Source organism: Lampris incognitus, chromosome 7, assembly GCF_029633865.1.
Source record: "Lampris incognitus isolate fLamInc1 chromosome 7, fLamInc1.hap2, whole genome shotgun sequence".
NCBI classification, from domain to species: Eukaryota; Metazoa; Chordata; class Actinopteri; order Lampriformes; family Lampridae; genus Lampris; species Lampris incognitus.
The window spans coordinates 15,352,733-15,365,243 of NC_079217.1; the positions used below are offsets into that span (position 1 = coordinate 15,352,733).

A 12,511-nucleotide genomic window follows, 5' to 3' on the forward strand; every position below is an offset into this window, starting at 1 on the left:
CGTCAGCACCCCCTACTTGTCTCTCCCTCCGAATGTGCTTAGCTTCACACAGCTTGCCGTCTCTCTCTCTCTCTCTCACTCACACACACACACACACACACACACAAAGGCACACATGAGTGCGTAAACACAAAATGCACAGTGCTGACTGTCAGGACTGGGGGGTGTTCGACTTCACAGACTCCACATCGAACCCGGGACAGCTGACTGACAGCTCACTGAGAGCTGCGTGCTGGCAGGCAACACATGCTTTATTTACCAACCAACAGGGGTTTGCCTATCACACCGCAGATGTGATATGGACGGCTTTGAATGTAGACTTTATATTTTTAACACAGGCTTTATTCTAACACACACACTCTCACACACACCACAAATGAATAAATATGTATATTGTGGCAATGAATTTCCTTTATCTGCTTCAGCGCCACAGCTATTCGCCGCTTTAAGACCTTTACCTTTGCATAGCGTATCTGCAGTGCCCCCGTGTCCAGCTGTTTGACCCTCGAGTCATGCGTGGACACCAGTACCCCGTCTTTCCTCCAGAGGATGGTGGGTGTGGGGTTACCCGACGCCAGACAGCTCAACACCACCGTGCCATCCACCGCCACCGTCTGATTGGTCGGGCCCTGACGGACAACTGGCGGGGGGCGGTCTGATACGACTGTGGAGGGAAGAAATAGAATGAGCAACTGCGGGGAGGAGCAGGAAAACAAATGGGGAAAATCAGGAACGTGTCCATGTGGTGCAGTGAGGAGTGGGGGAACAAAAGGAATCGGATAGTTAAATCAAGTCTCGGCGAGGTAATATGCAAAAAGGCGGCGAGAGGGTGAGAATTTAACATACAGCCTCTCGCCGTGCGAGCTTTTGGGAAGCACAAGGGGAGTGGGAAAGAATCAGAATCTAATGACTGGAAGCAATTTTCTAATCCCTAAGCAGCAGGAGTTGACCTTAGCCAAATAAAAGCAGCGTAATTAAAACAAAACGGGCTCAGATACTTCAGTCTTCTCTCTTCGGCTCCACCAGACACCCTGGCACTACACACTTGAACGCTCCCAGTCAACAACTCACCGTTCCCGGCCCATCCCCCCAACCATAAAAAAAGAACAAGGGGGGGGGGGGGGGAAATGCTTCCAAAAAAAAAAAGAAAAATCTAGGCAGCACAGACAACAGACAGTGTTATTAGCATGAGCACATTTCAACTTCTCCTCCCCCTCTGCAAGTCTGTGGACCCCGGGTGCTCCCAAGTGGATGCAAACACACACACAAACAAAGAAAAGCAGAGCGAGAATGAGTTTGTGTGTGTGTGTGTGTGTGTGTGTGTGTGTGTGAGAGAGAAAGAGAGAGAGGGAGAGAGCTATCAAGATAAAAAGAAAGCTGTACCACCTCACAGAAAACTAGAGCTCTGAGAGAAAGAGAAAGAAAGAAAAAAGAAAGAGAAAGACAGCAATAGGAGCACATGCACCCCATCACATTTTCATTTTATTTTTTTCCGAACTGGGCACCATTCATCATGGTCCTGCCACTGTAGGGTTATTTGACTGGCTCCCATTATTGTTACTTATACTGCTCCTGATGATAATTGCTGCAAGCCCCAATCTGCAAGCAGGTTCTATTCAGTGAAAGAAATTGAATAAATACTTAAAGCAGAGTAACGGCAACACAAGTACGCACATGTGCACAGAGCCAGAGAACTACACTGTGTTGTAATCTATCAACAGCTTTGGTGTTGCTTTGGTACTGGACGTACTGCAATTACTACAACATCGTCAGCATGACCTGTAATTACCAGAGGAGAGATTTACCTGTGGAGAAGTGGTGGCCTCAGCACAGCCTGCTCACTATAATAACTGTTATTATTATCTGCAGAACAAGCGCTAATGCAAGAGAGGGAGGACGAGAGGCAAAGAGATAAGACGCTTTGCTGGTCAGGAGTTTGAAATGATGAGGGACGTTTTGCAAATTAGGGGACTATTCTAGGTGTGTCAGTGGTGTTAATAAAAGTTGCTCAGGTCAGTATGGTAAAGGTGGAAGTGAAGCCAAGGTGGCTCTAATAGGCCAACAGGGATTGACTAACAGAGTAATTAGAGGACCCAATCCAGACCTCACCACACAACCACAGTCTTCCAACGGTAGACAGCAGTAAGCCAGCCACAGAATACTGGAGAAGATACTCGCCAGTGTGAAGGCTGTGAAGCCAAATACTGAGCCACGGTCTGGGTGCACAGGCACCAGAGAGTCTCCACCTCTGACAGGAACACATTGAGCAGGCCAGACCAAACCTCATGGACCTCAATACGGATATTAATATGCACTACAGCACAACCACAGCAGATCAGATGTACAGTCTTACCCCTCTAAGCCAGGGATTTACTGAAATACCAATATTTATCCGCTCAAATTTTCTTTCACTGTTCTTCCTATTCCCTCTGAGGCTCCGCTATACCCAAAAAACTGTATTTAAGGGCTGCCACTCACCATCGGTGACCTCTAGCAGAGCTTTAGTGATGACGCTGCCAGCGATATTGAGGGCCTGGCAGCTGTAGTAGCCTACGTCTGAACGCTCGGCGTCAGTGATGGTCAGGTCCCCGGTCTGGGACACGGAGAAACGGCTAGATGGTTGGGGAGGCTGGTAGGAGAACAGCAGGTTCTGGAGTGAGATGAAGAAGAATCACATGTAGTCAGGCGCCTTTTCGTCTTAGTAGTCGTAATGAAAGAGCTTGGATTAAGGAGTTTCATTCCAAAATAAGACATCCACGATTTGAGAAACCTCCTTTAAGATCTACTTTCATTATAAGAAATTGCTGGTATGAAAGCAAAGAGCATCCCAGGTTATCTTTAAATTGGGCCGAAATCAGTGATCAGATTTAACTCTTCATGTTGAAAAAATCTTGAACACAACATAATAAACATTCAGCAAAAATTTCTTTCAACTGTTTTTTCATACCGTTATTAATAACTGTTGTCTCAAGAACTGTGAGGGGGTGGTCTAGTCCTCATTAATATTCATGAGCTGACCTTGGAGCACCAAGTTAAACCAAGGGTTGGCAGTAAGGGTGGGTGTTGTTTCAGATTTCGAGTATCTGATCTGAGAGGTTGCTTGTAAATGACTTGAGTTTGATGACATCATGAGTACCAGAAAAAAAAAAGATTGGCTGGGAGATGCTAAACTATGGGGCTATCTTAAAAAGAAAGGAAAAAATAATCATTTTAACTTTTACAATTATATATTCTGCAAGCACTAAGAAACAATACAAACGGCATGATAATTAAAGAAGTAAATGATTATAAAATATTAGCAATTCAACCTTCATCTATCATTAAATGTGTTGTTTATGAAACACTCAACCCTGTCTTAGAAATCGACCAATGAATTTAAGGTAGCCTTTTGTTGTGATGCAGAATATATTGGGATCGTTGGATAGTACTTTAGATTGAATGCTGATACTACTGTTGGCAAACTTAACGCACACTTGTTCTTACCTGACTGCCCTCTCGTTGCCAAAAGATGGCTGGCTGAGGGTTTCCAGTGGCCTCACACTGGAAAGTGACGGTTCTGCCAACACCCACCACCTGGTTTCTGGGTCTCACCACAAAGGCTGGGGGCACTGGGGAGTAAGCATAACGGTAAGACAGAGAGTACACACACACACACACACACACACCAAATGGCATTACAGATATCCAATATTATGGTTATGAGTGGTCTGTGTACTTTGAATGAAAAACAAAGATGTCTGCGATGTCTGCATCTAAATTACACTCTTGCTACTATATTCAAGCAGCCTCTCTTAAAACTTTGCATAAAGTGAGGACAGAAAACTAATCAGAAAACTTGATCTGTTTGATTGTACAGGAATATGACTATAACGGATGTAGCGAGTAGGGAAAACAAGAGTTATTCCCCTGCCCCTTAATTTGCATAGTGGAGGGCACAGACCATTAAAATTTCCATGGAAATGGGGGATAGATTTGAGCCATCTGTCCAGGCTGACACTTTCCAATAGAGCAGGGCCGGACCAGGATGCAGGATCCATGCATCTTAATGACAAATTCCATCTCAGACTAAATGTGGTGTCAGAGCCCAATGTCACCCACACACTTCTTTGGTGAGCCTTGCTGTACTAATACGCCTTCTATGTGAGGACACGCACGCTGAATGTGGAGGGCCAGAGCCTGGGCAATTTACACCTCAATTTCAAAGGACAGTAGGCATGTCCTCGAAATATCATACCTCTCCTCACATCTTAATGCTTTTTTTTTGTTTTTTTGTTTGTTGCACGGGGGCTATGTAACACATAAATAAAAGCAATCTGCAAACTGTCATTTGGGATCATCATCATCATCATCAGTTCTGTAACCTATGGAGGTTGTAGGAGCACAGCTGACGCCTCAACAAGTCTCTTCCACCGTTCCCTATCCATCGCAGCTCTCCCCGCCTCCACTACTCTCATTTGGAATGCAGACACAATTTATCCATGTAAAAGATGGGGTGTTTGGTAATGCATAAAGCAACACATAAGGGGGGGCGGGCGGGGGGGAAATAATAGAATGAAATGATGAGGCTTTACCTTGGATGCCCAGGCAGAGCACATTTTTACCCATTAATGTCCTTTTTTGTCACTGTTGCTACTGACAACAGAAACATCAGGGCTGATTGGAGGGTGGAGAGGTGATGAGGGAAGGATGGAGGGAGTTGTGACAGCTTCCTGTCTCTGTCAGGGGCGGTGAATAGGTGACGGGTGACATTTCAACTTACCAGACATGACTAAAAGGAAACAAAAGAACACAACAACACAACCCCGGTGGTGAATAAATAAATAGTAAACACCATGGTACAATGATAAAAGATAAGGAAGACAACAATTTGATGCTCATGGGTAAAAATAATCATGTCAGTGTAATCCAGTGAATGAGAAAATGCATGTTAACACACTCAATTCAAACCCTAGGGACCACACAATACACACACACACTAAAGAATAGCTACTCAGAATAATCACAATAGTTGATGAATTAATTTAGTAAAAAAAATAAAGACACAGACACAAGACAGACACAAGAAAGAATATACAGAAGGGCATAATATTCTAGGTTTCTGTACATATTCATCATAAATTCATGGACCAAAAAAAAAAAATGGTTGGGTAATGTAAATGATATATCAGACCAAGAAAGGCACACAGACATTGTGATGCGATAAACAAGACAGATGTTGTCATTGGTAGGCGTTTGGGATGACATCTTTCTTTTTTTGTGTCTCTCTTTCCAGGTGTTGAGTGAAGGTGAATGTCTCTGCACCCTTAATGAGGTTTAGAGTACCCCGAGGAGGATCCAGATCACAGAGTCTCTCAAACATAGCCTTGCATATGTACGCCAGGGTCATAAAAACACAAGGTGAATGTTAACTGTCACTCGCTGGTCGTAAATCTTCCCCAGCCAATCACTCACCTTATCTAATCTGTCTGCCTCAACGGCTCCCACGGAAACATAAACGCCGTCAGTCAGAGTAATGACCCGCCCCTGCCCCCCCCCCCGCCTATCACTGGCCTTTAAAATGCAGATAAGCCTCACATCAAAAGGTCCCAGAAGAAGAGGATGCTAGCCCTGTTTTGGACCTGATGAGAGGCTACAGATACACACTATCTTGCGCATGTGCTCGCGCACACACACGCAAACAAACATGCATGCGCACACACACACACACACACACCTCCTTACCAAGTCACACATAGAAAAATACACACCCTCACACACCCTTACACCCCTATGCAGATTCACTCATGTGTGTCTAAGCCTTTAATTAGGTAACCCTACCTCTCTCATGCTGCTATGATCATAGCGGTGGACCTGGTGGGAAGGGTGAGTCTTAAATCTGTCTGGATTAGTGGGTATCTTTGCTTACACAGAGCACAGATGGGAGTCTCTGTCAATAAGCTGATCATAGAGAATAGGGAAAATGCACTGAGCAGTGTGTCCTCCAGCCCAGCTGGGGGCAGGCTATTCACCCTGGACTACTGCAGCAAGACGACGGAAGATTTGAGCCGCGCTGCTGTTCGGAAGGCTTGACACCAACGCCAGAGTGGAAATGCATGTTGAGGATTTAGCGTGATTAATAGGTGGTCCCGCTGGGAGGGCTGCAGCGGCGCGTGTACGGCCTTAAATGCTCTGCCCTACAGTGAGCACTTGTATAATGTATATTAACTGTATCATGGCAATCACTGCCTCGTGTGACGGGAACCAAAGCTTAACGTTAATGCACAAGATAAATATGACCCTTTCTTACAAGTTGGATACGGCGATGTAGGAGGGAAGTGACACAAAAATTTGAGTTTTGTGTGTGGCATTTAAAAGGTTTTTGAAATTTATCATCTGCCTGACTGCATGCAGACGGCTGGCCTGATTAATATGGGAACAGCTGAAAAGAGTGACGCTATATTGTGGGTTAGTGGTAAAGGTTTCTCTCGTTTACTCTATTTTGGCAGAAGGTCCGAGTCTTGCTCCTCTCCCTTTACATTGGTTATTAGCGGCGTTGCTCTGGGGCCTACCATTACCCATACAAGTCTCTTCCTTCAATAAATCACTGCTTACAGCAAACTTAACAGCTGGAAAAAGCACCGGCTCTCTGAAATGTCTTTCTAGCCCATTCTGGAATAATGTATTCACACTCCTATAATGAATCTCGCTGGGTGACGCTTTCTTAACGAAAACTATACATAAGTAATAGCTGATCATATTGGAGGACCATGATGCTTATTGTCTGTTTCTGGTATCTTTAAACACAGACACATATGTGAATAGCAATACTGGATGGCTGAATAGTCAATCTGCATTCTCATCTGGTTTAGATTAATGACTTTACAATGAAATCGTAAATATTGCCATGGCTTAGCCAATTATACGTTTTTTATATCAATAAATGGAATATTCAACATGACATATTTACAAGTCCAAAGGAGGCGTTGTAGACAGATAAACACATGTGCTGGATAATAATTCACTGATTAGGTCCGTAACGATAGCAGAGGACCGAGAAAGAAAAATAGCCTCGGGCGCTGCTGCACAATGTCCATATTGTTCACAGGCAAGCACGGCTGTGGAAGGTGTAAAAAAGCCCTTCTGTTGAAGCCGAGCTGGGCTCTTCCTTTTAAACTGTCATAATATGGTAGGTAGCACATCGCTTTGAGAGTATAGCATCTTCAACATAATGTATTATTCTGACTAATATCATTTTAACACACTGCCCTGATAAATAAATTACACAACGGTTCCAATAATAACAACATATACCGTTTTATTTTTCCATTTGAATTCAGTTGGTTGTGCTGCCTATCCACTGAAAGAATGGGAATTAGTGATTAGTGAAAACCGCAGTTTTAGAAGTATTAACAACGCTCAATTTAGGCTTCAGAACATCTAAGCAGCCACACTTTTTGTAGTTTCCTCTGTGAGCTGTTCGCTATAACTGAAAATAAATTGTCAAATGAATGTTTGAACTATTTGAGATTTTAATTAATCCTTCAGCAACAGCCCTATTCTTTGACAGTGGGCAAAATATGTGACAAGTGTATATTAAAGCTAGTGCCAGTGATGGCAGTGGCCGTTGTTTCATTGCTTACTTTTTTTTAACAGGCACAAAGCTGGAGGCAAATGGGTCATGACTAAACCAACAGCCCCCCCCCTTCTGTCCACAACATTACTATTGTCTTGACTACTTTGACTACATCTTACTCTCTACTCCACGCTCTGCTCCACTGTCCTATTTAGACCTACAATTACCCAGCTTTTTCTTTCCAGTGCCTGTAATTAGAAGCATGTCATTTCCGGGCGTGGGACTGTGGCCTGCTCGTCTTTAATTAGTTGGACTACTCAGTGCCCACAACCTCCCTGGCCTCCCCATGTCCTAGTCTGGGTAAAACTCAAGGCCCTGAGATCTGATTAAGATGGACAAGGTCTTATGAACTCCAAGCACTTTACACGCTATGGACTCAGAATAGACACAAACCAGCCAAAACAGTACAGAGAGAATGACTGCCATTTTATTCATCTTCCTGCTTTATTCGCTGATCCTGCACTTTAGGAAACCGGTTTAAAGTCAAGCAGCAGGTATACTCAGTTTTAAATGCCTTGACCTGCAACTTCGTGTTATTTTGAACTAGTTGCACAGCACAGGAGAATCATGGTTAAGAAAAGAGGGTAAAATCCATTAAATACCACACTCGTGTTTGTGTGCCTTGGGCAATTGCCTCAAGTAAGGACAGTCAGAGCTACTGGAGAGAAGGAAAAGAGGTTTTTGCCTTTCAAATATAATTTGACACTGTGCGAATAGTTCATTGGACTGACACGTCAATGCTGTTCCCGCTCATTAGCTAAGCGTTCATCAGGGAAAGGGAAAGAGCGAAAAAAGGCAATAAGAAATGCGGATATATTGATCGGCGTATTGACAGTTGTGCCTAATCTTGCTCTTTGAAGCAATACAAATATTGCTGGCTTGTGGAGAAAATGAAGGATTAATTGCAAAGGGCAGCCATGTGAAGATGACGTATCTGTGTTTGCCGGTAGGGGGTTGGCAGCAGAATAGAATTGTCTTGTCTCTTTACATTTCTGCTGGGTAGACTGCTGGGAGTGACATTAATATGACTGACCTCACCGCAGAAATTCTCTATCCCCCACTACCACCACAACCACCCTGGTCCCAATTGCCGCCTTGTTCTGCTCCAGTGGTGAGCCACCAATACCACCATACTCAATATCCCTTCGTCCTACCTCCTGTCTTCCATGCAATGAAACCCCCTGCCCTCTCTCTCTCTACCCCCCCCGCCCGACCCCCCTCTCCTCTCACCCTACACCCCAGACCATTCCCATTTGTTTGGCGTTAAATGGTCCCTGTGTTCTGTTGGTTCTCAGGAGGGTTTTGGGAGGGGAAGCCCACAGCCCCCAGACCTGCTGAATGGCTTCTTTCTGAATGTTCACGCTCTGTGACCGGCTGTTTTATATTCTTACGATGTTAATAGGTTGTCCAACGGAGATGGGACCACAGGAGACACACAGATACTCCATAGGCCCACAAATGATACTGTATGTCTTTGACATGAGGGAAGAGAGGCCTCTGGAGAAATGCTACTTGTATAGGGCAAATGAGATTGATTACTGTTGAGCTCCCATGTGCACGGTGCTACGACTGCTATAGATTTTAACATTCTCTTTTTATTAGAAATCAATTGGTTAATTGAGAGAGAATAGTTGAAAGTGATGACCGTGTAGCCCTAAAGCTGAGGGCTATAATTGCAATGTGGTTAGGCTAAATTGCTTTGAATCAAACCAAACAATAACCCAGAATTGGAATTGAATTTGGAGTGACTTGGGATATGGACTGAAATGCTAGTGACAGCGCTCCGAGGGCTCACAAATGAAAGATTTGGAACATTGAACTATTTGTTTGTAAACCAGGGGTAGAGAAAAATTTACCATGGACGGTGAGCGTCGCTGATGCCTCGGCCTTGCCCACCATGTTCTCCGCGACGCAGGTGTAGGAACCCACATCAGCTGAGATCAGTCGACGGATCTTTAGAGTGTGGTCCTCTCGGATCTCATATCTGGATGAAATTGGGTGTTCATATCATCAGTGTGTCTGGTACAAATGCACTTTGCATGTACAGAGTCACATAGCCTTGCTCATACAACACATACCAGCTGATGACAAAGATAAAAGCAAACATCACTTCAAATGAAAAGAGAACTGCACTGTGTAGTGAAACAGGCACAGATGATGAGTCATACCTTCCCTTCGGCAGGTCTCCATCCTCTTTCCTCCAGCGTACGGTGGGAACTGGGTCACCGCGGGCTTCGCACCTAAACTCTACACTCTGGTCGACCAACACCACCTGGCTGCCAGGGCGACGCACGAAGCTGGGACGCTCTACATAAACAAAAACACAACTTCTCATTCACATCAGCAAACGCTGGACGGGGTATAGTTGCACAGGGCAACAGCTTTGGTGTGTTTTTATGATCACATCTCAGATCTCTGGATCTGAGTCATATCTCGCATTCAACATATTCTAGTGTTGTCCTCGGGTTCCCAGGTTTTACAGCTGAGTTGGAAATCCAATTTAAACCTGAACTGAGCCCAATGAAAAGAAGTAGCCAGCTTGCTAAACCCAGCCATCTTAAATCAAGGTCCAACTGCCTCTCTCGAAACCAATCCCAACACACAAGCGCACACTAAGGCTGCAAAGGGAGCACTTAGTAGATTTTGCGGTGGCTTTAATTTCTTCCTCCTCCGATGTTTATTTATATACATTTCCCAGAACTCAAAAGTCACAGCTTTCTTCACATCCCCTTCTGGCCGCCGTAACTTCCTAATATGAAACAAGAGCTGTTGGAATTTCTACTGTATGATGTTGACCATAGACTGTATAAAATAATGGACGTAGACTCAGTGATGTCAATCAAGTTGCATTTTATATGTCGCCCGGTCCCGCTGCCATCTTGGGGTTTTAACCGGATGTAACCATATTTGGACAAAAGGGTGGCGCTGACTGAGAAACCGAGGACGCTATGCCCGCCCACAACCTCGCCGGCAAACTGATTGTACTGGCTCCGCCGTGCGAGGTCGCACTCGAAGTTTATCGCACGCTAAAACAAAAAGATCACTCGAAATGGCTGTTTCACATAAACAATATTATTGTAAATAAGAGATTCGCTGGGGGGAAAAAACAATGTTTTACATGGATAGATTATCAACTACGATACAAGTTTCACGAGTCTCAATTGGGCATTTCCTGCAGCTCATTTCAAATTTATCGCACGCTAAGACAACAAGACCAACTCGAAATGGTTGCTTCACACGATTAATATTAGTGTGAGAGATTCAATGAAACAATAATTCTTACATGGATAGATTATCAACTGGACAACACCCAAAAAGCAAGTTCACGGTTATCAAAATGTACTCAAGTGATATGAATAAGCGTTACGACCAGGTCCTGACACACCTGTCACTCAACGCAGATACACCCCTAATTATGCATAACGTCAAACCTTTAATATAATGTAAACGGGTCTGAGTGATATAAAAATTCACCCCCGTACAGTTGTCTTGAACGGGGAAACTAGCTATAGAAACCAAAATCGTTTTGGTACCAGGCTGTAAGCATGTTCTGCTGTAAAGTTGGGCGTTTTAAAATGGGGGTCTATGGAGATTGACCAGCTTTTGGAGCTAGCCTCAAGTGGCCATTTGAAGGACTGCAATTTTTTGGCAATTCTGCATCGTCTTCATTTTTCAGCGCCGGCAAAGGCAATAGCTGTGAGCTGGTCCCTTTGAAGCCCTGACAGTATTATTTCTGTATGCTAGTTATTTATCTCACGAGAAAAGACTATCCAGGCTCTGTCACTGTTCCTTCTTCAAGATATTACTAAAGATCTACAGGGAGAGGAAGTAAGGAAAGATGGTCGTTAATTTGGCAGTCTGAACATTCTCTATACTGGGACATTGAAGGAGCTGAAGGGTTAAAGGTCACTCATGTGAAATAGGGTACAGCTGGTCAGGGGAACGGGACTGATGAGGTCAGTGTGGGATTCATAGTTAAGTGTGAGATCGGGGGGTCATCTCACACCCTCTCTGATAAGGGTCACTGACACCATTTAGTTTCTTGGGGAGATACAAACTCTCAATGCTTAACATCTGGACCCTGTTTCTCACTGTAGACAAACAGAGAAGATAGAGGTGTCGCGCATAGGTGAACATGTTTCTGGGGTGGAGGTGAAGACAAGTAAAAAGATAGATAGGAGATAAAAATAATAAGAGACAAAACGAGGTTACGTACCCAGTACAGTAAGTTCAGCTATTTCACTTTCCCGTTCACCGACCATGTTGGTGCCCACGCACACATATTTCCCAGCATCACTCTTCCTGGCATTGGTGATCATTAGCTTCCCTCCACGTATCTGACAAACAAAGGAAAAATTGAAAATAGCTGAAGAGATCAATGCTGCAGAGAGAGTGTGCTGCGAGGGACCAGGATCCAAGGGTTGAGGTGGAGAGAACAGAAAGGGATAGTTTAGACATTACAAAAATAATCTTACATTTCTTGCAGTATTTCCTGTAAGCATTTACTTACAAAGATCAATTAAAACACCATGATGAAATGCAGTCTGTCATAATATGCTATACTGGAAAAGGACCTTTTTTAGGATCAGAATCAATTCATTATTTGTCAAGTACTTCTTAGAAAAAAAGGTGAAATGCTGTGCTTCAAAAGGAAGGGGGGGAATTTAAATTACTGCACTGCTGACTGTGACACATGGGAAAACAACACAGAGATAGAGACGAACAGGGCTTCCATGATTTGCTGGCCATCATGTGCTGTTCCCACATTACTTCCATTTGTGGTATGAATCACTTTATCAGCCAGCCTGCTCCTCCTCAGGGTAAATTTAGCCAGAAATCATTTTCTGAATCCAACAAAACCACAGTTCCTTGAGGGAACACCCTGCAAGAATAGAAGCA

At 44.0% G+C, this 12,511-nt stretch overlaps 1 protein-coding gene across 1 annotated transcript in view; it reads right to left on the minus strand.

The window, feature by feature from the left end:
• The window catches only part of robo1 (roundabout, axon guidance receptor, homolog 1 (Drosophila)), a 168,296-nt gene that overhangs the window by 32,611 nt on the left and 123,174 nt on the right, over window positions 1-12,511 (minus strand). The window contains exons 4-9 of the mRNA XM_056284091.1: window positions 11,829-11,949; window positions 9,781-9,919; window positions 9,469-9,596; window positions 3,484-3,608; window positions 2,479-2,650; window positions 459-664 (exon numbers count right to left, since the gene is read on the minus strand). Of these exons, the coding sequence (XP_056140066.1) occupies window positions 459-664; window positions 2,479-2,650; window positions 3,484-3,608; window positions 9,469-9,596; window positions 9,781-9,919; window positions 11,829-11,949 (891 nt within the window). The remainder of the gene's footprint in view (window positions 1-458; window positions 665-2,478; window positions 2,651-3,483; window positions 3,609-9,468; window positions 9,597-9,780; window positions 9,920-11,828; window positions 11,950-12,511) is intronic.